Source organism: Diuraphis noxia, unplaced genomic scaffold (assembly GCF_037042655.1).
Source record: "Diuraphis noxia isolate RWA-SAM2 unplaced genomic scaffold, SU_Dnox_SAM2 contig0002, whole genome shotgun sequence".
Lineage (NCBI taxonomy): Eukaryota > Metazoa > Arthropoda > Insecta > Hemiptera > Aphididae > Diuraphis > Diuraphis noxia.
This window is the reverse complement of record NW_028301712.1, coordinates 70191160-70217649: the sequence shown is the minus strand read 5'-3', so window position 1 is coordinate 70217649 and position 26490 is coordinate 70191160. Positions and strand designations below refer to the sequence as shown.

Genomic DNA, 26490 nt, shown 5'->3' with positions numbered 1-26490 from the left:
AGGCTATAATTCTACTTTAACATTTAATATCTAAGACTTCATGTTTATTTTATATTATAGGTATACATATTCTTATAACATGGCATATATTATAACACTCATCATATAGAATTGAGACATATATAAATATAGATACATTTTCAATTTTCATCTTATGGTATACTTAGTTAGGGTTTTTGTTTTGATTTTTTTTTTTAGACGAAATTGGGGTTACCAAAATCCTTAGGAATACCTTATTATGAATTTTATCAATATTACTGTACATTTGTATCTACTTTAAGATGAACCGCGTGGTTTAGTCAATCATAGAAAATAATTTTCATGACATGACACGACATAGTGCAGTATGATCCCAACTTGAATAGTTATATTACATGCAGTAAATACCTGCAATTACCAATTATAGAATAACAGTAAGTCAGTACTATCATATCGTATAACGTTGGTGACAATCCAGTCGATTTATTAAGTTTTAAGATGTTTAATGAACTTCTTGAATCATAGAAATTTATTTTAATAGTATAACTAAGAATAACCTAATTCTTTATTTATATCGAGAAATCGTGAAATTTAATCAGATAATGTAAATTTTGAATTTGTATTGACTGTATACATTTATTTGTGTTATCATAAATTATTTTCAAACGTTGTACCTGCATATACTTATTTTGTTCGAATGACGGTTTTAAACGGTGCTGAAATATTATTGAATTTTTTGTTTAAAGTTGAAGTTAATTTTTTTTAAATTATTTTCAACCAACATTTTGTTGTAATAATAATTTAAAAAAAATCAACTTCAACTTTAAACAAAAAATTCAATAATATTTTAGCAACCAACATTTTGTTGTTGTAATAAATCATTTAAATATGTGTAATCTTTTTCTGTTTAAATGTTTTTACTGTAGATAATGAAAAGAAAAGTGTGTGTCATCGAACTATAATGTAGGTACAATTGATGGGTTTGGATGACACACGTATTAATTTAAGGAATCAGTTTAAGAATAAATTAATTCAGTTGCCTTCTGATTTGCAGTATCACTTAATCTATAATTTAATGTTAATTTGTCCACCGAGAAAAAAAAGATAAATAATTTTTGTATTATATGAATTGAATTATTCTAAAATCTTAGCGGAGATCAAAAATTGACTACAGTCCAATATTATACAAAATAATACTATAGATATATTTAGTCATATTATTTTTCTTTTATTTACAAATTATTCATTACTGTTTTCATAATATTCAGTTATGCAATTTTTTTTTTAAATTTTTAACTCGATAAAACATTATCTACAAAAAAAGTTATAAAATAGTAACTTGAAAGAGATATTAGTAGATGTCTAGTTATAAACCAAATTATAATGATTGAGATTGAGTAATTGGCCACAAGCCATGATTTAATAATTACCAGCACATTATTCATTGTATGTAATATGTATTATTAGGAAGTTGTATACAGAGTACTTACGTGTTGTTAGTGTATTAGTAATGTATACATATAAAACCGACATAGGTACGATGTACTTAAAATAAATGATGAAGATTAAAAAATATATGTCCGGATACTTATTTTATTAAATCTAGTACAAATCGAACAGAAAAGATAATAACACCGTCATAAATCGGGTAGGTGTCGATTTTTTATACCATCATAATGTGTATATGATAAAATAATATAATAAATTCTCAAGATATATTATTAAAAACCATCCGTAGTGAATTTGTTGCAGCTGAAATTCATAAGTTATATTGTAATCGATTCGAGAAATAATATACCTACAATATGGTAAGACGTTGGTAGTAACCGGTATTATATAACATCATCGCGGGCGCATAAATGCGTATAATACATATTTTTTTAATGGCATAAGCATAATATTAACTTTAAACGTTAATAATCATTACCGAATAGTTTCAGTCTATGGCAATTATTATTTGGAGAGCTTTTTTACTCAACAGCAGCGGCAGCAGTATAGTATAGCAGGTAAATACTCGTGCGCGCAGCAACGGTGGCACATCATCAGAGTACATCGTTTGCTTTCAGGTACGTAAGTAATTCTTATTAAATGTAATATTATAATAATGAGGGCCACACAACACTATGCAATCAAATGACAAACAAAATATTGTGAAATAACGACTTAGGTACCGAAAGATATTATTGCATTGACGAAAAACAAATGTACAGAAATCACGGTATTGTCATTAATATGTATTATATTATGTACAACCTCGTGACTATTAAAGGTAAAAAGGCTGGCGCAGTGGTGCACAAAATTGCGCACGGGCGAATTTATTATTATCGTTGGGGTTGACTTTACTCTAGATATATAACTCTAAGATATATTTCTGCGTACAAATATCATTGGCCGGTACGTTTATATTCACCTTGTTGAATGTGTGAATTCGACTTCAATTCGTGACATTTAGTGTCGACGTAAATATTATGATTATTACTATTAAATCCAGTCTGCCATTAATTCAAACAGTCATTAGGATTCGGAGAGAGCTTTTTATACTCAACAGTTGTAACTAATTTTTAGAACTCAGTGGCGTGCAATGCTCATAGTTGGGATAATGGTGTTATATCACCATCACAACCACCCTCCCATTAATGGACTATTTTTGACATAATATAAAATATATGGTAAAGACAATGAATGTATGTTTACCACTGTATGACGTGGTCTGAGAACAGTAAAAAATTCACATCTCTCTCTCCTTTCAAAAAATCTCAGCACGCTATTGTTAGTCGTGCGCCGCAACGGTAACACAGAGCACATCGCCTGGTTTTAGTTAAATGATAGTAACACTTATTAAGTATCATATAATAATATGACAGTCTGTAGAGCCAGTAGAGGGTATGCATCCAAACAACACTATACAATTAAATGTCTGACAAGATATTGTAAAAAATAACTAACTGAAGGATATTATCACACTGATGGAAAATAAATGCAAGAACATTACGGTATCGTCATTAATATAAGCACAACCTAGTGACTAGTAAAGATTTGTGTAATGGTAAAATATCAACTGCAGTATGGCACATGCACAACAATTGTACACAGGCAAATTTATTATTGCCGTCGGGTTCAATTTTACTTTAGATAATATTGTTTTCGCGTAAAAATTACTTTGATATCGTGATATTAACGATATCATAACTGTTATACATATATCATTTATCTTAAAATTGTCTGTTAATAATAATTTAATTTAGTTGACGATTTGAATTAAAAATTTAAAAACACGATACGATAATAATGAGTACATATTATATATTAATGAAAAATAGTATGCTTCTAATCTGCAAGTGTTTTAAAGTTACCAAGATAAGTTAAAGTTATTATAATCGTTGGGATTGACTTCAATCTAGATATTATGATTTCTGCTTGAAAATACATATTATCTCCGGTCAGTTCTTTCTCGAACCCGATTATATTTACCCAGCTGACGACTGTATGAAATTGAGTTACTTTACATCGTGTTGACATTAATATTGAGCATATTATGTTACGTTGCATACAATAATTATTATGCAATTACAGCGTCGAAAATTTTTTTGATCATTTATTAATGCTATAATGAGTAGGTATAATGTTATAAACGTAGGTACTTATTTGTGTGATCGGGTTGTATTACGAAATATTATCGAAATAATATGCAATCAAATCTGCAGTAAATAATTATCCTATGATGGTAAACGATTGTTGGCAATATTCCTCATTTGTCTCGACCTTATTGTAATTGTCTTTTAGGATTAACTTAGAGAAATGGTTTACGATAAAATATCCATACACCCTTCAGTATTATCCAAATTGTAATCTATTTTTAATCCATGTCTATCGATAAGGCGCAACATTATATGCAACTCAACTTACACATGCCACCATAACAATAAGACGTTAATAATTGGTTTTAATTGAAACATAGTAATTGAATAGTACTTACTTAAGGTTTAAAAACACGAATTAAAATAATATATATATCAAATACAAAATATGCTAAATCTGTTTATAACTATTATTACGTTACTAAATTTTTTCCTGTGAGATTTGATTTATGAATTGAGTGTCTACGTACCTAGTACATAATTAATTAAGTGTACCGCTAATAATATAATCCAATTTTTTGTATTCGACTATTCATTTAGATACATTTTGGAACTATCATATGTATAATTTCACCATAAATTTAATCATGTTTAATTGAAATTATATTATAGAAGTAGGCACCTATACCTACTAATAATATTACTTGATATATTATATTAGCTGGTAATTTAACCGAACCACACTGATTGATGATTATGCATAAAGTATTAGCTTGCACTAGAAAATTGCACGATTGCAGCATCAATAACTATAGAACGCATACACTTTAATAAGTATACATTAAACTGAAAGTTAAAATCATGACGTCCTGAAACTTTAAATTGGTATATCAAAAATATAATTTGAAAAAATAAATAAACCTAATATAATATTGAATCATTATTTCGTAATTTCGTCGTCTCGTTGTTTCTATGTTTTATTTTTAAACGCGATATATTAGTATTATGTAAGGACAACTGCTAAGTCGTCTTCGTTTTCACGAGATCTGAAAAATGTCGAACTGCATTAACGTTATTATAAGTTTAATTAAAATCCGGTTTTCATGTAAACGATTTTTTTTGACTGCGTCCAACGCAGATAAATTTATTTTAAAATTAGGTACATAATATCATACGTCATTTTATCCTTGGTTTGAGAAAATTCTGTTTACACCGGTTTTATATGAACGTCAGAGCATTTTGCCATCCTGACTCTATGACTCATTTCCAATTACTGTATAGGTATAATAATGTTAAACTGGTTTATTTTCCTCTGGCCTGAATTGTTTGCAAATGATCATTAGTCAAGTCAGGATTTTTAGAAGCCTTACATACATTTTTCAAGTTAGGATTTGACGGGACTTTAAAATGTTTAAGAATTTGTCGACATAGAATGCACATAAAATAACTTAATGTTATATACAAGCACTGTATATTTTAGGAACGTATTTGTTAACGGTTTTATCTGCCGAAATATTTCATTTGGGAACTTAAAATTAATATATAGCATCAATATCATATGTTTTGCATGACTATAACTATGTATCTTCATATTTTTAAAATTATTTACGTTCGTAATCCAACATAAAATTATTTATTCGAGATAGAATACAAGTTCGATACTGGTACTGCACATCATAAACACGCATTCGCTGCGTCCTTGGACTAATATATTTTCTTTTCTTTTATTATAAAACTAAATACGAAACATTAAGAATACACTGCAATATTTAGGACAACTGTTTTATATATTAAATTACGTTAAATAGGCCAATTCTTTTTACGCTTTTGTCTTATTCGTGTAGATTCCAAAGAGTTAAGTCTCCATTGTATCATAATGAAATTTTTAAAATTTTTAATATGTCCTCATTCAACATTTTTAGAAAATATTGAAACCTATTTTTATTTTTAAACGAATCAATAAATTATAAAATACTGTCTATAATTATAAGAAAAACTTATCCTTCAAATTAAAAGAGACATTTCTTAAACTATCATAATAATTGTAGGTATTCGGGTATTCTATATTCACCGGGTCATAATAATATATATTATCAAAAATATCAATGGATAACTCTATCCATATTACATTTAATTTAACAATAATATCAAAATTGTATATTCCCTTTAATGATCATTGTACGTTATATTTTATTTTGTAAATTTTAGATTCTGAATGAAGTAAGGAATGTATTGATTTTACAATGATGTATGTTTTTTTTTTTGTATCTTTCATCACGTTTTATAGTAGAAATAATGCTTTGATTTTGATTTCATACCCTATTTGAAAAGGAAAATTCATCTAGTTGGTACTTTGGGGGGATCAAAAGTAAAAAATTTTTCAATAGTTTTCAAAAGCGTCAGGAAAAACCCTAAAAAAGTGACGAAAAAACGGGAATTTTTACGCATACCTAATCAGTTTTCGACAAAACCGATTTTTATATATTTTTTTGTAACTCAAAAACAAATCATTATAAATTCTTGAAATTTTCACCAAAAGTTTATATTAGCGTTACTTATTTATGATTTGATTTTTAAAATATTTTGATTTTTTTAAGCTATTAATATAGTTAATAAGACATAGCAGTAGAAATTTTTTTTTAAATGTAATACAAGCTTTATTAAAAGTGGTACTTATTAGTTATTGTACTAAAAAAAAATTTAAAAACGTCACAATTTTTGTTTATAAGTATTTACTGTTCAAGTGTTTACGAAATATGTAAAAATCGTGAAAATTCGCATAGAATAATGAAGTTGAAAATTCATAAAATACTTGTGAATTTTACCGAAGGTTAAAAACCCAACACATGGTTCTCCATAACTTTTTCTTCAAATAACTGTAAAAAAAAAAACTCCTGAGTTAATACAGAAAACATTTTGTGAGCTTATAAAAATATATTATAATTTAAACATAAGTAATATATAATGTATCCTATAGACTGACTAACGATTTCCGTTCAGAATTATTTTTCGTATACAATGATACCTGTCATTGCATTCAAATTTAATACATCCATTATAGTGACCTATACTCTCCATATCTACTATACAACAAAGCGATACCCACTTGCCCATTTTTTTATTTTACTTCAAATCAATGTTTATAACATTTTATCATCATCCAATCCATCTTGCATTTTTTCTGTAGTGAAATCGAAATTTCATAAATTGTTTGATGTTAATTTAATACTATGTTATCACAATAATATATTAAGTTAGTGTTTCAGTGACATTTATATACATAATTAGTTTATATAACTGAACAATGATGGAACGATCAATGATTTTTGAGACAAATGCCTTAGATAAAAATTGTCGGTCATGATGAGTATAGGGCAGTGAGGAGTTGTCAGTTATCACTTATCACTAAATGACTTATGGGTATAACTTAATTTCAGTATTAGTATTTCGAGGTTTAGAAGCGTTGAAAAATGTTTTCTGTCTCACAAATAAAAATTGTTCGCGACGTCACTGAATAGAAAATAATAAAGTATGGCGTTGATTGAAAATGTAAGGCTTACCTTTTCAATGAATTTACCAATTGAATAAATCGAAATATACTCACAACAATGTGCCACACAGTGCATTCGTGCAGTAAAAGTGTTCCATAAGTTTGTTCGTCATGGAAACACGTCATTATTATAGTCTTATATATAATGTCAATCATGCAAGAGCTTTATATAATATAATGTAACTACATAACATACACACGAATATTTTTTCTTACAATATTTTTCCAACCATAGTAACTAGGCACGTTGTTTATAAGACGATTTTTAAGTAATGCATAGTATTTTATTACCTTTGTTATTAGTAAATTAATAGTATTCTATAAGTACGGAAAAATAAGGGGTAGAAATTTACGTCATGGCAATCAAGAAAAAAACCATAGGAAGGACGAACAAGAAAAAATTGACAACAAATAAACGAGTTAACGAGCAGCCAAGAGTAACATATAAAACATTTCGTTTAACTACAACCGTAGCGCCTGGTAATAGGGTGATTACAAAAATGGAAAAATTCCAACAGCCAATTAAATTTAAAGAAGTGAGTGATCAAATTAATACCTTTTTAGTTTTGTTTGCTGTCGGATTTACTTCATTTCTGTTGTTTTTTTCCCAAGCTCGTGGGTATAGTAGATATGGGAACTATGGTGATTTAAAACTTTAGTAATCATAATCATAATATTAAATAAAAATCAACAATTATTAAAGTTTGTAAAAATGATTCAAGTATAATAAATACCTACTAAACCAACATTACTTCTAGTTGATATATAAATTTAAACCCATTTTAAGGACAATAATCCTTGGTATTAACCTTTTAATAACTGTAGAATTCGTCAAAAACTCGTTTAAATTTTGAATTAGGTACATAAAAATATGCAAAAAAGAAAAAATATTGTAGTAAATGTTTATTATTTTTTTAATTAGAAAAAATCAATGTTTGAGATTTAAATTAGAATTTAATTTATTATACTATCTGAGGTGATTCCGATACATGAGGGTAAAATAGTAGACAATTCAAGAGAACGGTAATTTCTGAAATACACAAGCAATTCGAGTAAATTAAAAAAAAATTACTATAGAAAATCCGAGAGTCAGATGGGAAAGAATTAGAGTGTTAATATGTAACTATCTTCATTATGATGTACAATGTTTACCATGTAAACATTTTTAAACCTTCATACACAGCTGACTGAGTTAACTGTATGTATCTATTACCTATACATGGGATATACAAATATTGAAATACTGATACTTAATAATTGGATTGTGCCACGACTTTAAAACGTACGTAAATTACAAATTTAATTTTTAAATCTCAATGGTTATTACTTATTATTATAATAACAAAAATTTTAAAATGCTTACATGAACTTCAAGTCTGCAAGTCCATTAAAAATATTAAAAATATAAATAATTAACGATTCTTGGTTAAAAAAAGTAGAAATAGAAAACAATCATTTTTTTAACGTTATTATCATTATTAATTTATACATTATACATGGTAAATTATTATTTATTATTATTATCAGTCATATTGTACATCTTACACAATACAATAAATTATAAAATAATTTTTTTTTTTTGAACAATTCCATAATAAACAAAATGTATATTAAATAACATAAAGTAGCAAGATTATAAAATTTAATGTGACTTTTGTTTTAAAGATATTTTTATTCTGTACAGTGTTTTATGTATAGTGTTTAACTTTATTTCGTCCCAAGATTTGTTACGCTGTTGGAGACTGAGAAAACAAAATGATTCAAGTTCTATAAAATATTATAATTTGTACGACATTTATTCTCTTATTTTTAGTTTTGAGTCTATTTGTATTTTGTACATCACAAAATCTAATGATATAAGTATATACTAAAATGCGTTAAGTCATAATATGACGGCCAGCAATAGTTCATCATGTAGCCAAATCAGATTAATACTAGTATACGATATTAAGTTTATGTACCTACTTCTCTGTATAAGCTATTGACTATGTTGTAAAAGGAATATTAAAACTGTTTTACTTCGTTTGTAAAATGCTTAATACCATGATAATGTATATTTGTATTTTGTTAAAAATTTACTTATGTGTATAATGTGTATATAACTACATAATATATACGTAGTCATCTGTATTGAATGAGATCTTAATTAAAAATTCTATACCTATATCGGCTATCGTATCTAAACACATTTAAAAGCAAACATATTATATATATATATACCACGTGACCCTAAAAATAGAGTACACTTTTTTACTTAGTTATTTTTATATTATTTAGTACCTTAAACATAACTTTCCGGGACTGTATCTCTGTATATCTGTTTGCGGGACATGAGAGTTGAAATTAAACTATTCGGATCATTAATGTCTATACCAATTTTCTCATTCTTTTTTTCTCAACAGCTGAACTTTTTCTGTTTACTCAGTTTACGCGGACACATGGTATATTAATAATTTATACATATTGTGAAAACCATAACCATTTAATATACATATAATAATATGAAACCGAAGTCTATAAATGATTCCACATAATGAAAATATACCTAACAGCTAACATAATGATATACCTACTTAATCTTATTTTTATTGAAAACGTTTGAGATATATAGCTTTATCGCATTATATGTTTTTATTTTTAAACCGTTTCGTCGTTAAAAACGTCACATGTTGTTCTACTCTATCGATAATGTTGTTTGGAAAACGCTGTTCGCTACTTGTAAACATTGTTTTTGTTGTTGTGGGAGTAAAAAAAAGAAAACCTAAACATTACGGCTAGTACAGTATACGAGTGCGAATTCACACGCGAAATTAATTTTCTAAAACGTTATTACAACGGCGGGTGTCGGTGCCGGTCGATAAAACTTAGATGAGCTTCTAATATTATATACACGTATAAGTGTTGACAAGCGGCAATTATATTATTCCGTCATTCAGCGCAGCTGTACAAAATTTGTAAATGAAAAAAAAAAAACAATAACAATATAGCAATAAAAGTAATAGTAATGATAATAATAAAAAATCCAGCCAACGTCCGTCATCGTCGCTGCTGTAGCCGCGTGGTGATAAACTTATTCGGGCGTACTTGGCCCCGACTTGGTCGGTTGAGTATATTATTATAGTTGTATTGTAATCGCGTAATAATAACAATATTATTATTATCGTGATTATTGTTAATATTGTTATCATTATTATTATGCACAATCGCCGACGGGAAGCAGAAGCAGACCCTGTGAAGCACACGTGACTCGTCGTGAGCGTCGCGAGTGTAGCGTACACAATATAATAATACATTGATCGTATACAGAGTGTTCATTGTTCACCCCCCGTTCTGTTTTGACGATTTTTCCAAAAAGTGGTATCTAATAATAATATGGTCAGGTGCAGTAATAATAATATGGTCGATACAAAATACGTACCTACTAATTAGTAATTGTATTGATTCTCAGTGGGTACTTAAAAGTTTATGGTTCAAAGTTGGATTTAAATTTCGATTAAGACACAATACCAAACCTTCGGTCTTAAAAATCGTCTGATGGAAAATAAATAATAAATTGGTACCTATCGCCGAGCTCACGGGACACATCTCTGAGTGGCGTCGAAAAATTATCTATGAATGTAAAAATCAGGCGTAGGTAGGTACGTAAAAATTGGAAAAATCAGAATTTGAATAAGTCATGCTGCAGCTATATACACAGCTGTGGTGGTAAATAGGTTTTATTCGTATTTAAGAATGAAAATGGGATGGGAGCATCGTGTTTGGCATTTATCACCCTGTATATACGCGGGCGCGCGCGCGCAACGACATCGTGTATAATACCTATATACCTACAAACAAACGCGGCTTCGTTATTTTGGCAGTCTGGCCGATTCGGTCGTGCTGTTTGCCAAACCGTCGTGTCGCGACCGTCATCGTCGCCGTCTGCGTCCGTGTCATTCACGATTTTCACGTTCGACGCGTGAACTTCCTTATTATTATAATATTTCGTCCGTCGCCCTTTTCCACATCATCTATAATATTGGTTTCCGAATTTTCCTCACTGCAACGCCCACCACGGACATTTCGTTTTCATCGCGACTGTCTGCACGTCTGGTCGTTCCCCAAACAATATTGGACTGCTGTTGATTCACCTATTGCATTATTATAGGTATTTTGTTTATATACGATTTGTTTTTATTTTCGTCTTGCCGAAGAACTCCAAAACCATGGTCATCTCCAGCGACGATCACGTGTTGGACGTGTTACTAGACCGGCTGGCGCCTCTCACAGCCCACACGACCGAAAACTTGGAGAAGATACGGAAGATAGCGCATAAGATCAATGGCCGGGTCAACAATTCGGGTAAACGTTTTTCTTTTATTAGCTAGTGCATCATAATAATATTATACATCATGTATATGGCAAGCCATGGTCTCGACTCGATCATTTTAACGTATCAAATGAGTGGACGTACCGTTGACCATCCTTAACTTTTCTAAACTTCATTATTTGACCCCTATCCCATCATTAATTTCTAATGGGTATTAATTTATTCGTATGAATCGAAATTTTAAATGCTTTCACTGTTGGCGACCGTCTGCCGCTGTAGTTTTATCACTCTAAACATTTCAAGTTTATTATAACATAATATAATAATAATAATAATATTTCAAATTTATTATTACATAATATAATAATTGTTATAAATAATTCTAATTTTAATTATAAATAATATTGTTTATAATATTATATGAGTGGCTTGGTGAGGCGCGGTCGTACGCTCAATCTGCGGAAACGCACTGAGCGTTTACTTTGAAGTCAATATTTGATAAAGATTAAACTTTATATTTGCTTTCTAAAATAAAATACCAAGAAAACTTACCATGATTATAAATTATAAATATATTTAATAATGTTTACAATTAATTAATTTTAATCTACGAGTAATTTAGTTTAAAATAACCGGAAAACTCGACTATGGTATTTAGTATAAGTTTTTTAATGAGTAAATTCCTGTAAACGAAAAAAGGACTCTGAGTGAATTAAACGGCTGAATTAGTATCCATTTAATATCCTACATTTAAAAGAATAGTACATCTTCTTATATAGCTATATTCGTATTATTAAAAGTATTTTTTTTAGTAAGGTAAATTGAACATAATTTTGTTAAAAATATTTTAAGTTGTTTATTATTTATCATACATGGTGTAAATAGGTAATAGGGAATAGTACTAAGTACCTATATTATAATATGATATATTATTTTTTAATTGCAACAAAATAACTGAAATTGATTCTGGATAAATCGATATTTTCCTTTTAATTTTAAATTTTGTAACACTTAAAAAACATTGTTCGTACCTACATAAATCTCTGTAAAACCAACTTGTAAGAAATATTGTATAAATGTTCAAGTCTTATTTTTAATTGGAAAATGATTATCAAGTGTTTTGAAAAATCAAGTCAATATTTAAAAAAAAAATGGGCAAATGTATTTTCAACATTTTTGAAACAATTTATTAAGAACTTTTTACCTATAATATTTTTAAAACTTTTTGAACAAGAAAAAAAATTGTGTTTTATAAATTAAAAAAGTGGGTAAGTCGTAGATGTCGCTCTGCTGTACAGAAGGTTATAAGTGGGTTACTGGAATGGATGGAATTAAATTTGAATTCAATGATATTATATCATTGTATACGAAAAACGATTCTGAGCGGAAACGGGTTATCTGTCTAGTATATATTATAGATTATTAAAAACTTTCAAATCTTAAATTTAAAAAGAAATTTTTTTATGAATTTCTAGCATAAAATAATTTGCGAATTTTCGTGATTTTTACGTATGTTGTCAAAATTAAAATTTGAATGCTTGTAAAAAATTTGTGACTATGTATTTCTTTTATTTTTCAACTGTTATTGTAAAAATATTTTAAGAGTCTTGTATTAAATTTTCAAATCTTAGATATAAAAGGAAAATTTTTTATGAATTTCTAGCTTAAAATAATTTACGAATTTTCGTGATTTTCGTGATTTTTACATAATATGTTGCCAAAATTCAAACTTTGAATGTTTATAAAAAAAAATCGTACCTATGTATTTTTAATGTTTTTTAACTGCTATTGTTACAATTTGTTAGAAGCCTTGTATTAAATTTTCAAGTTTTTCTGCCTAACAAATACATTTTTATCGATATTAATTAAAAAAAATTAATAATGATCATATTTTTTGGTACTTGTTTGTTATCGCCCCGCCAATACACCGAATAAAATTTATTGCCCCGCCACTCTTGTTTGTTATCGCCCCTCCAGTACATCGCATACAATTTATCGCTATTGCTAATCGTTTGTGATATATTTTAGAAAATGAGAAAACTAAATTTTATCATTTTTATGATAATTTTCGATTAGTTCGTTACAATAATTTGCAACAAGTGGGATTCAAACATAATACTGTAAACCACACGTATAATTTTGTCGATCCGGACACAGGGGCTCACACCCAACATATTGAGAGGTTGTGGGGTTCTGCTAAATGGGGCAATAAAAATCGTCGTGGGACTAACAGACATTTTCTAGAATCATATTTGGCAGAGTTTATGTGGAGAACACGTCTCGGAAAACAATACGCATTTGAAACTATCCTCAAAGATATTTCCGAATTCTGGCCTCCATTATAACTATATATTCATAATATATTTTCTACATTTTTCTACATATTTTATATTTTATACATTTTTGAATTTAAATTTTATACTATACATTTATATATTTAAAACTATTAAAATAAAATAACATAATATTATACATTGAAATATTTTTTTTTATTTATGGAGGGGCGATAACAAACAAGAGTGGCGGGGCGATAAATTTTATACGGTGTACTGGCGGGGCGATAACAAACAAGTACCTATTTTTTTTACTTTTGACCCCCTAAAGTACCAACTAGATTCACTTTCTGATCGAACGAAGTACTGAAGTCAAAAATCGAAGCACTTTTACTGACCCAAAACGTGATGACAGACAGAAAAAAAGAAACACACACCATGGTAGAATCAATACATTCATCGCTCCGCTCAGAATCTAAAATATATATATATACCTTAGATGATATTATTTCACCCAAAAAGATCTAAAATATTTAAACTTCAAAATTTTTATCATGTCTAGTATTTGCTTACACACACACACACATATATATGATAAATATTTGTTCGATGAAATTTAAATCTATATAATTATTTTTTCTGAATAAAAAAAAATCAACAAACAAATCCATTTTTCAAAACTAGTGTTCTGTTTATATTATAATATTATTGTTTCCCTTAGTTCTTATTTTATTTTTCAATAATTTAGAAAATTATCAGAAATGTCATACTTTCCCCAAAAAAACCAACTAATTACTAAACTAAATTCAATACCTAATAACACGTTGTATCTATAATAAATTGAAGAAAATTGAATGTACCTATAAACGTGATTAGTGACAGAAATAAATTTAAAAAAATAAAAACCCATTATAACTAGAAAATCAATAATCCTAGCTCTGCTTCCTGAAGAATTTAAAAGTTATAATTTTATATATTGTATTTGTTATTAGTTTTAAATGTCAAATTTTAATATGTTAAATTATTTAAATTTGTAATTTTATTTGTAATCAGTTTTAAAAATTAAAAATATTAAATAACGCCCAAATGTTCTAAACTAATATTTCATTATATTCACAATTAGAAATTGTATTAAAAATATATTGCCTCACAAGTAATAATTATTTAAAAATACAATCAAATAATTTGTACAAATAGTAACATAGTTAGATGTCAAATGTATAATTATACTAAATTCATCATAATTTATAAGTTATAAATTAAATTGCTTTATTAATTTATTATACTAGAATTAGGTGTATCCTACAGGATTATTTATTCATAGCTGTACCAAAACACATAGTATAGAGGGAACTAGATTTATAATGAGATATAGGAAATAAACCTATTTTTGCTTGTGAAATTTATGTGTTTTATTAATGTGTTTCACTTTTCAATAATTTTATATTTAATTACGACTTTGATCTAAAGATTAAATATGTTTTTCATTTTAGATAAAAATGTTAAAGCTAAATCACTGAATATTCTTCGAAAAACTAAATCAGAGCGAATGGTGGATATCGTGAAATTATTTGAAGTAAGTATTAACATTGATTTCTGAAAAAAAAATAAATAAAAATACAAGTATTTTTTTAAAAAGCATTTTAGTCTTAAACATTGTTTAGACATTACTTTAAGTACAATCATTTAATTATTCTAATTTTATAAATGATAAAAGTCCATAAAATGTATTTATACTTTATATTTACTAGTACATAGTGTAATATTATAACGTTTTATTAGAAAAAAAAAACACTTGTATTTCCTACTTTTTGAAAAATATCCAATATGATAGCAGTCTTTCAGTATTAATACTTGGCACACAAATTTCTTTGTTTGGGAGATTAGTATTTAAATAGTTTTAATTTCTAAGTACATGAAAATACTTAAACATTTATATACTTAGTTAAATTTAATAGTAATTTCTCTAGTATAATATCATTTTGACTAAAATCACATTTTGTTGCGAGTGTAATGTAGTTAAATTGTTGATGAGGAATATGAATTTTATATTTTACCAATAAATCATAAACCTTGGGCATTTAAAAACTACTCTTCCTGTATATTTTTAACCAACAGAGTGATAAATCTAGCTTCTGAAGTGTCAGTATAATTATGGTATAATGACCAATTAAATGTTTTATTTTTAAAATGTTCATTTTAAATGATTTAGTTCCCTATTAAAACAGTTTTCTTTGTAATTATTGTATTATTATGACATTTAATCTATTCACTAGAATATATAGAAGATAACATATAAATTGTATAAAGACATTTATTTCTAAATATAAATATTTTCAAAAATGCATTGCAATGTAAATTCAAAAAAGAAAAACTTTATTTGTGCAATAAAAATGTAAAATATTTTGTTTTATCTAATGTAACCAATCTACATCATTCATTATAAAAATAGTTTTTAAAATTGAAACACTAAATTGTATTTAATATTAAAATAGTAAAGAAGTTAGCTTAAAGTTTTGATAAGGGGTGTGTAAGAAGCATACATTTTAGAATGATGAATATCCTATTACAAGCTTCATTGGAATGGTGAGACGACATCCAGTATTCTAAAAAAAAAAGTGTTGTGTTCTTTTAAAATAAGATTAAATTCATTAGTTTTAGACTTGAAATATTTTTGTGATTTTATCCCAGAAGGCAATTATTCGGTAAATAGAAAAAAATTGTAATATTTAAATGTAATAATAATTTCAAGTGCATTTTTAATTTATTCATAAAATATATTCTAAATACTCGTAAAGTTTATTTATATACTATATATTGTATACATTTTGTAACTTAGAGTTAAGGATTTATCTAATCACGCTAAATGTAGGTATCTCATGTTTCCAGACTTTTACATCGTATTCTAATTATATTGTCTATCACTTGAATAAAATTAAATCTACAACAATACTATATTATATTGCACAAATTCATATAATGTATTATAATATACAATATACCACGGATAATTTATATCAACACACAATTCATAAAATTAATTGTATGCAATTTAAAATATTGTTTGAGTGCTCGATAAAATATAATGTTTAGGTTTTTTAACTATGATTTTCGTTTTTAACATAATTTTATCGATCTTTCTGGAAAATCAGTAAAATTAACATATTGAACATCAAACCAATAATAAAATCAATTAATGTCAATAGATTACAACAATGGTGGTGCGGATGTGTGCAGTAAGTTGCAGGCGTGGTCATAATAATATTATGTAGGTAGGTACATACATCACCGATACCACGTAAAGTTACAAGATACTTAATTATTTTTTTCGGGTATCTACTTACCACTCATATTATGTAGTTTGCATAAGTCGAGTATCACTTATGACTAAAAATAGAATTAGATATTCAAAATAATATGTTTAAAAATTATAACTAATAATCAATAATGTAAAAGTATAATAATTTAGGTATATACAGTATGTTTAGTATTTATTTACACAAAACATTTAATAATATAAGATCCGTTATAGACATTATTTTAAAATATCAGTTTTTAAATTTCTGTACTAAAGCCACTTGGCCCACGCCCTACAGCGTACCACGATGTAACTCACAGCTTACAACCATGAAGTTTGCATGTAGTTTACCAGTGGTACGAATACCACTACAGTTTTAGGACCACTGGTGTAGATCATGTTGAACGTATATTTAGTATAGGATGTTATACTATTCGAAAAACACGCAATAATATTAAGATATAATTAGGGATTTCGTTTCAATTCCTTTAATATTAATGTATAATACCAATACAGTTTGTTGATGATTACGTTAAACGTCAGTTTTCTCGGTGCAGGTTATATATATACAGACAGAGAAAAAGTTCATCGGATTCGTTTTTTAAATTTTTTTCTTTTTAAGCGCTAATTAAATGACACGGCTATTGGCTCGAGACCACACAAACACTCGCGAGCATCCGTGTCCGAAAGCCCGAAACTTTTGGTGGTGACCATTATTATAACGTGTGCGCGTGTTTTGCAACGTCCGAGTCCCGAGGGTAAGGAAGTGAGTGGACGATGATACAAGTAACTAATAACTGTGTATTTTTAGTGGTGTCTTTGCTGTGATATAGGCAGAAGGACGTATACCATTAAAACTACACATATATATTGCCATCCATTCTCATTACATATCACGCGGAACTGCCATCACGCAGGAAATCTCTCTGAATCCGCCAAAACGGAACAGCCTTGGCCAGATTTAAAACGCTTTTCTTATGTTAAATTACCTCGCGATAGGCTACAGCTCGAAAAATAATCATAAAAAAATATAAAATAAAATTTAGCAGAAAATAAACAGATACAACGTGGTGATGTACAGATTGTACGAGATTTTTTTCAATCGGGGTGGCAAAAATAATAATAATAATAAAGAAACAAAAATATAATATTCTATTTTGATAATGTTTCGGATTTTTGACGGCCGTGTTATAAAATTACGTGCGTAAAAAGCTTGCGGAAAAAAAACTATATATTGCCTGGCACGCGTCTCGGTCATATATTTCACATGTACTTTTAAACAGTTGCATTATAAATTAACTGTCGTTCGATTTAGTACGGTCTGCGTTATTTTCAGCATGCAAAGGTTAAGGGTGTTCTATATTAATGTTGATGTTATGAATATATAATTATGAAAACAAACAAACTGTTTATTCATCGGAATATATTGTGATTTTACATAATGCCATCTGCAGTTACTACCAGTAGCATGTCTATCTTCTCAATAGTCCGATTATTATGTAAAACCGTTAAATTATCAACTATTTATGCACCGTGTGTCCTCGAAAACAGGGTAAGTACTCAGAAACGGTGGAGTTTTTTTCAATACTCGAATTTATCACCGGAGTTAAAAATTTCAAGTCATATCGAAATGTATGAATACTATGATCACTAATAGCGTTTTCCACCAAATTTCATTGATTGCACCAGTGCATATTTTTATGTTCCATCGGCAAGATTAATGTGCACTGAGTGGACTTTTTTATGTTTCACCTCAATGCACTACGCCAGATGTTTGCACCCAGCGCACTGATAATTGCACGAGTTTCTAGAGCTCAAGGGCCTTATGATTATCATGACAATAGTTCCATAATACCCATTAAATATATTTCTATTATGATTATATAACAGTGATGAGTATAGATTTTATGTTTTGTCTACCAGCCCGCACAAGGACGATTATCAGTGAACTGTACTAGTGCCACCTTGGTGCAGTATTGCGGTATGGTGGAAAACGCTATGAGTTTATTATCACGTCTCGCAAACAAACTTCAAAAAATGTATATGGTACTGAGCAATAAAATTTACTAAGTTATATAGTGTACCGCGTTATTTTAGATACATGATGTTGTTTAGCAGTATATATTATATTATGAAGCATTTCAAAACATTTTTGAATTTGAATTTTATTATTAGGTGATAGATAAAATATATTTGGTCCTAGACCATAGTACTTACTTCTCTGTAGACTGTATTTTTATAGAAGTAAAGTATGGACTTTGAATAAATCATATATAATTAGATCATACGGGTATATCTTAAACCATGTGCATATTGTTTAAGAATATGATAGTTAAATAAACAGTTTGATAATTTGATATACGTATAAATGATAGGACGAAACACTAACTAGAGCCAGGGTTGAATTATCAATGAAACAGTGTAGGCAACTTTTTAGGTGAGGGGGGCCCAAGCAGCGAGAAAAAAATGTAAAAATGTTTTATCTAGACATTGAGTAAAAATTAAATTGGAATTCTATAGGTACTATGTATGAATCTACATTTTACTGTATGGCCACATCACTTTGATAGGGTTGTATTAGTACTGCCAGTACTGGTTCGCATGACAAAGAGCATTGGGGAAGTCCCCGATAGAGTAAATTATATAAATTATTTACATAAATTTACTCTATGATGGTCCCCGATTCAACGGATACGTTACATTCAAGTAGCGTAGTTTTATTATAAAAAAATTTCGAAACATTTGTTTTGTAAATCTGTGATTGTGATTTGTGAGTTTTGCGTCCTTTAAGTTCAAAAATAATAAAGGAGCCCCGATATGGTTAATCGACTGGAGCAATGTCTTAGTAGTTAGGTAGGTACTATCTACTGAAAATAATTGAAATAATGATTGAATTTTATGTTTAATGTTTAATTTACAGTTTATAGAGTTGTTGAATGAGACAGTTTTTTTTTTACTATTCCAAAATAAGCTTTTTGGCCGGTCTGGGAAAAAATATATCACAAGAGTTTAGGATTCTAAAGTCAGTTTATTTATGATTTTTATTTCTAGTATTATATTATTACTATTTTTTTTTAATGTACCAGCTACGTACATGCAATCAATATGAAAATGTGTTCAAAAATAAAAAATAGATACTATAAGTAATTTATTTCAATATCAAAACATTTTGGTGATAAAATTGTATAAAACGTACAGATAAACCTATAAGTATTTTATTATTCTATTCGTTGGAAATCTTAAATATCAATTAAAAAAAAAAAAGTCAGTATCTATCAATGTTTACTATTTTATTAAAATCGCTCTAAAACTTATTTTAATTGTATCGAAATATGTATATAAATATTACATTTTGACACATATTTCATTAATTCGATTTATTTATATTTTCTCATATATAATTTATACCTAATTAGATAAAAATAAATTATTTGTATTACCTTGTTTTGCATAGTGAATTAAATAAATACAAACTAAAAAACTTATCAAAGAAGCCGACTTGTTAATTTATTCTTTAATGAAAATTATTTTAATTGCGAGTCACTACACTACTACAGTTCAATCATTATAAACTGGCTGGTTTAATAAATTAAACATAGTAAACTATTGAATATACTTTCTATAACACTATAAGATTGATTTAATTTCGTTTTACTACCTACCGATATAATATTATACCTAGGAAATATATATTTACTCGCAAATCCTATAATAGTTACAACTTCGCGTTTTATTCAATTTTATGTGCGTTCTGTGTCTGTGGTAGGAGGGTAGGTAGGTATATTATGATGAATATTATATATAAGAATCGATTTTCGTGTCAGTGGCCAAATGGGCCTTTTGACGGTATTCAGTTATAGGTTGAAGAAAATGTTTCACCATTCTTAATGAACAAAATTACATTTCGTTTTAAGAATCAATAACGCACATAATGGGACGACATCACGTCATGTCGGAGTTTGTACACGGAGACGCATAATTTGTGCGTGTATACTTTATAGGTTATTTAACACTCACATAAACACGCATATCATAATATATAAATATTATGTAGGTATTTATAAATATATATATATATATAATATTGTACATGTTCATAAGACATGTTATAATACGTTGACGTAAAGTAAACCTGTTACATGTGATGTTTACATTAAGTATGATATGAATTATATAGTGCCGTGTGTGCTGTGCAGGATGACATTTAATAAACAAATAATGTAATAATAATCTTAACACATCATTATCACTTTATGACTATTTTATTAAATTGGAAATAAAGGTTTATAATAAATTTATTACAATTGGTTTGCGTCGCTGGAACAAAGAGAGTGAGTAGATATTCAACTTGGATATATAGACGAGCGAGTTAAAATATAATATTTTATGACCTATTAGTCATTAGGTAGGTACTTACGTAATTACGTAGTTTACTATAATATCTATTATTTGTTAACGTTTGTTTGGAAATGAACTTATTTAATAAATAGCTTTCAATGATAGTATCACATATTTTTGTGTTTTATCAATGACGGTAATATATTTCACAATTCACACGATACAATAACCAAAATATCGACCAATCATTTTTGAAACATAACGACAAATGACCTTATACATGCGTAAACCATACCAGAAATGAAAAGTTTCTGTATATCAACGTAGGTTTAAGCAACAAAACCAGAAAATTGTATATATGGTTACACTGTTTCTATTTTTAATGAACTTCTAGTGAAATAATATAGAGTAACGAGTGTTTTTGGCATCTTTTAATATAATTCTACATCTTATATTTATCATTTGCGTCACTTCAAACGAAAAAACTGTTTATGGAAAATAAACCTTTAGTTAAGTTTACTATATTTGTCAGTAATAATTAAAAGTAAAAATAATTTAGTTTTATTAATTAATTTAGTTTTAAAAATATAACCGGAAATAATCTGCTACTCAGTTAAAATCAAATTTTTTAGAAGCAATGTTCTGATTAATTTAATACCTAAATTGCATGTATTTAGTTTAAGTACACACATCTCACATAAGTGTCTTATGCAATTTTTTAATAGCTGAGATTTCATAATTAATAGTTGTTCTGTGACAAAAAACGTGGATAAATAATAGATTCAATCGGTTTTCATTGACTAGTCAGCTTTGGCTCTACTCCAGTGGGTTAAAACTTGAATCTGAATTAGAGCATTTGGAAATATATCAAATTTTAGTTATTTGGTTTGAAATATTCAAATAATATTACAAGATTAATATTGTCAAATGTGAACATTTTACTATTCTTAAACAATTATTAACACCGATAAGTAAAACGACTCAATTCTTGTTTTTACATATTTAAAGTTGAGTTAAAAAAAAAAAAAGTTTAAATAAATAAAGTATTTATATTTGTTTTTAGTATTGTATAGGAATGCAGTAGATCTTAATACAAAAATAAGTCTCATAATGTCTAGAATTTATAATGCCTATTAATTATCAAGAAAACGTGAAAGGAACCATTATTATTATCAGTGCCACTGTTGTTTTTATTGTTTTTATATTTAATAGTATCTTCAGATAGCAATTAAGTCTTAAATTAATTTTTTATTAGATAAACTTCGATCTAACTCTATGAGGAATTATGATATTAAATAATTGAACTTCAGTTATGAATAAATGTTTTAGTGAACATGTAAAGGTGCGTCGAGATATTGTTCATCTAACTAAAATTTTTCGTAAATGAAAATGGTATTGCGCGTTTAGAAAATATCAACTTTTAATTTATATATTAATACATAACAATAAAAAATATTAGTGAATTATTTAGGAATATTAGAATAGTCTCTTTATAGATAGTAAATACAACATATTTATAGTTTTAAACATTTTGAAGTATTGATACTGAAATAATATGATATTTTTAAATTATATATTATAATTTTATTTATTACTTAATTTAATATTTCAGAAAACTAGAGATAAATCTACATGTACAAATTTAGCAGCTGTGATACATGCTTGTATTGCACCGAAATCCGGTAAATAATAAAGATAAAATATAATAAATTAATATTAATATACTTATTTAATAAATTTAATAAATTTATACATTAATTTTATATAATAAAGATAAAGAATTAATTTAGCAAAGTTGCACAAAAAAATGTATAATGATATAAAATGTGTATACAGGTCAAACTAGAAAATCATTTTTGAAACAACTAGTTGAATTAGAAGCAACAAAAATATTTATCAAGTCAATAATGGATTTGCAATCTAAGTCTGTAGGATCACCTGATGTACTTCTCAATGAATTAGTATTTATTCTTGGGCAACTCTCACAAAAAGGTAATAAAAATAAAATAAAGTTAAAATTCATATCTTTTTAAAATATGATTTGTTTTAAGATAGCAAATTTTCAAAACATGCTGAAATGTTGAATGCAGCAAAAATGTTTCATCAAAATTTAAAAAACAACATAAAAAATGTTAAATTTATCTCTCCGTTATTGAAGTGCTTTAAAACGATTACGAAAAATGGTACGTTAATTTTTTTTAATTATTTACTATCATATGTTATTGAAATCAATATTTATTCACATTTGATTTTTAGAAACCATTGTTGGCGTGCTTCTCAGAGATAGCTTTTTGCTAACTTTAGAAAAACTAATAAGAGAAAACAATAAGTATTTAATTAAAAACAAACAATATGTAATCCTTGTAATTCTAGCAAACATTACAAAAAAGGGTTAGTTAATTTGTACATGTTTTGAAATTATAACTAAACTATAAAAATGTATTATTTAATTTAATAATGCGTTTTTAGTTACTGAAGAAAATTGCGATAGAGTTATACGCGCTGGACTCATGCAATACGCTTTAGACGTGTTCAATATAAAACTTTACACTGCCAATAAAGCTCATCCTAAAATATTTTCATCCGCATTAGATGTACTCGTTCACATCTCAAACACTAGTACGTTTAATATTTAGATATTTATAATGTACAGTTTTGATTTATTTATCAAACGATGATGTATACTTTTATTTTGCTAATGGGTTTGTAGATAATGGACGAACAGCACTGAGGAAGTCTAACAAATTTAATGTGTTATACCAATTTAGCATGCGATGCCCAGAAGACCAAGTTTATAATTCTACTATGTCAAAATTGTGTACAGTTATAAATGTATGTCAAGAGAAATTTTTACTCTTACCTTTAATTTCAACACAGTCAGCACTTGCTTTTGGGTTAGGAGATATAAACCTCAACGATAGTGGTAAGTTAAAATATGTTATAGAATATAGGCACAATAAATTTGATTTTAAATAATATTTTTTTTCAATTATTAATTTCTCGTTTACTTATTATTAATTCAAAGATAAATACAAAAAAAAAAAAAAATGTATAATTAACATAATATACTTAGCATTTCACTAAAACTAATACATTTGTAGTAGTGATATATAGATAAAATTTAATTAGTTAAACATTGTTTGTTGTCCAATTTATTTTAGAGTTGTTTTCAACACATTACGAAAAGATTTGGCAACAATATTATTTCATATGTTTGCTATAATTACAGAACCACTTACATATTTAAAGCGGAAAAAACCATTTAGTTGTAATTGCCACTTAACGTTTTGTGTTTTAACTTTTGGATAAATATAAAAATGTTCAAGAGGACAAACACTTTAATTGACTAGGATATGATTAAATATTTGTACACCCATCAATTTTTGACTGAAATTAAATTCAACTAATTCTTTAAATCACGATAACCCTAACTAATATCTATCGAAACAATTATTTAGTTTAAAGACCACAAAAAACAAACAAACAAACAAACAATAATGATATATAATTTTTCCAATATCCATAGGATAGGACATTAAAATAAACCACCATTCAATTTATAAATAAACTGTAATTAGTTTTAATATTTAAATCATATTAGGGTTTTCTACATACACAGTATTTATAATTTAGGATTTATAGGGTATAAAAATTAAAGAGTTTGAAAATTGTATTGCTTACCAAAAAATCTAACTAATTTAAATTTTGAAATTATTTAAGTTATTATAAGTTGTTAATTGTTATCGATACCATAATTGTATGTTGTTTAATAAACACATGTTTAATAAACACATGTTTTTAACTCATCTAATATGAATTTTTTTGGGAATTTAGATTCAGATAAATATGCTGGCTGTGACAGCGATGACAGTGATATAGATGACATTGAAATAGCTGTAGTCCAAAATTTGATGGATCCATTAATCGTCCGAAAACCTGAATCAGTGAAATTTGAAATACCATTTAATTATTGGAAAGATCGTGACGACCTCATATCAACGTAAGGACGTAATATATCATTCATAATAATTATTTTTAATTATAATACATAAAACATTAGATGTAATGGAGTTATAATTGCATGTTTTATTATTTATAATTAAATAATGTACCTAAATTGCATACTCAATGCGCCGTTTAAATAATTTGTATTCAACAATTATTATTACTTTTTTTTTTTTTTTTTTTTATTAAGAATAAACCCTCGGTGACATCGGCCATTGGGAACAATGGAATTCCAATTATTATTACTAATGTTTTAATACATAATACATTTTATCTTTATTATTAGATTGTTATGATGAAATATAAATTACTACTATTTATAGGTACTGTTAATTAAAAAAAATTTTCTTTATTTCACTTTATACATTTATTAAATTATACAGGTATGGACGTTTATTTGTAGAATTCAATAACGAAACGCCAAAACATAATCCAGCCAACAAACTCAAGTCAAATAAATATTTAAAGTAAGTAAAATGTAGAGTGAAAATTATAATTATGCGAAAATTATTAAAAATTATTTTAATAATGTTCCACTCCAGTTTTAGTCACTGATTTATTTATGATCTTTTATTCGTGGGTTATATTCATAGTTTTATTTAGTTACAACTTAAGAAAACACCACACATTATACACTCATATGTGTTGAATTAAAATTTTCAATAATAGCCTCCGAGATGCTCTAGAAGTCTAGATAATAATCTTTCTTTTAAATTGTATAACAAATCAATTCATTCTAATTTCATAATTTACAGAGTAAAATATAATATAAAACATCGTGAACGAGAATTTGCCATGTTGTACGTTTGTACAACAGAGACTACACATGCCAGGCGTTCTTTTAAAAGAAAAAAAGTATTTTTGTATGTTTATAAAAAAAATCCAACATAATGAATAAATTTTAGTGTATGCTGGATTCATTTCTTCGTACTATTATTGGTATAATATTATATATTTTGTCGTGTGTACAATGTGAAAATCCCACGGCACCTGCACCGCTCACACATTCTGAGTACTAACCGCCATATTTGCTCGCAATTATATAATGCATTGTTTTAATAATTTATTATCTCGTTTCTTTTTATTTTATATCATCCAAATTTCACATTTGGCATATTAATACTATTTTGTTTCACCATGTAGTAGGTCAACCCCAACAA

General features: G+C 27.2%; 1 protein-coding gene across 3 annotated transcripts in view; it reads left to right on the top strand.

Moving 5' to 3' along the window:
* Nucleotides 1–10977: 10977 nt before the first annotated feature.
* Nucleotides 10978–26490, top strand: part of LOC107173074 (uncharacterized) — a 51754-nt gene continuing 36241 nt past the window's right edge. For all 3 annotated transcript variants that reach the window (XM_089219134.1, XM_089219135.1, XM_089219133.1), the window contains exons 1-10: nucleotides 10978–11448; nucleotides 15183–15265; nucleotides 22938–23007; nucleotides 23162–23317; nucleotides 23377–23508; nucleotides 23582–23716; nucleotides 23795–23944; nucleotides 24036–24248; nucleotides 25160–25325; nucleotides 25714–25797. In XM_089219134.1, coding sequence (XP_089075260.1) covers nucleotides 11313–11448; nucleotides 15183–15265; nucleotides 22938–23007; nucleotides 23162–23317; nucleotides 23377–23508; nucleotides 23582–23716; nucleotides 23795–23944; nucleotides 24036–24248; nucleotides 25160–25325; nucleotides 25714–25797 — 1325 coding nt within the window. In that variant the 5' untranslated portion in view covers nucleotides 10978–11312. The remainder of the gene's footprint in view (nucleotides 11449–15182; nucleotides 15266–22937; nucleotides 23008–23161; nucleotides 23318–23376; nucleotides 23509–23581; nucleotides 23717–23794; nucleotides 23945–24035; nucleotides 24249–25159; nucleotides 25326–25713; nucleotides 25798–26490) is intronic.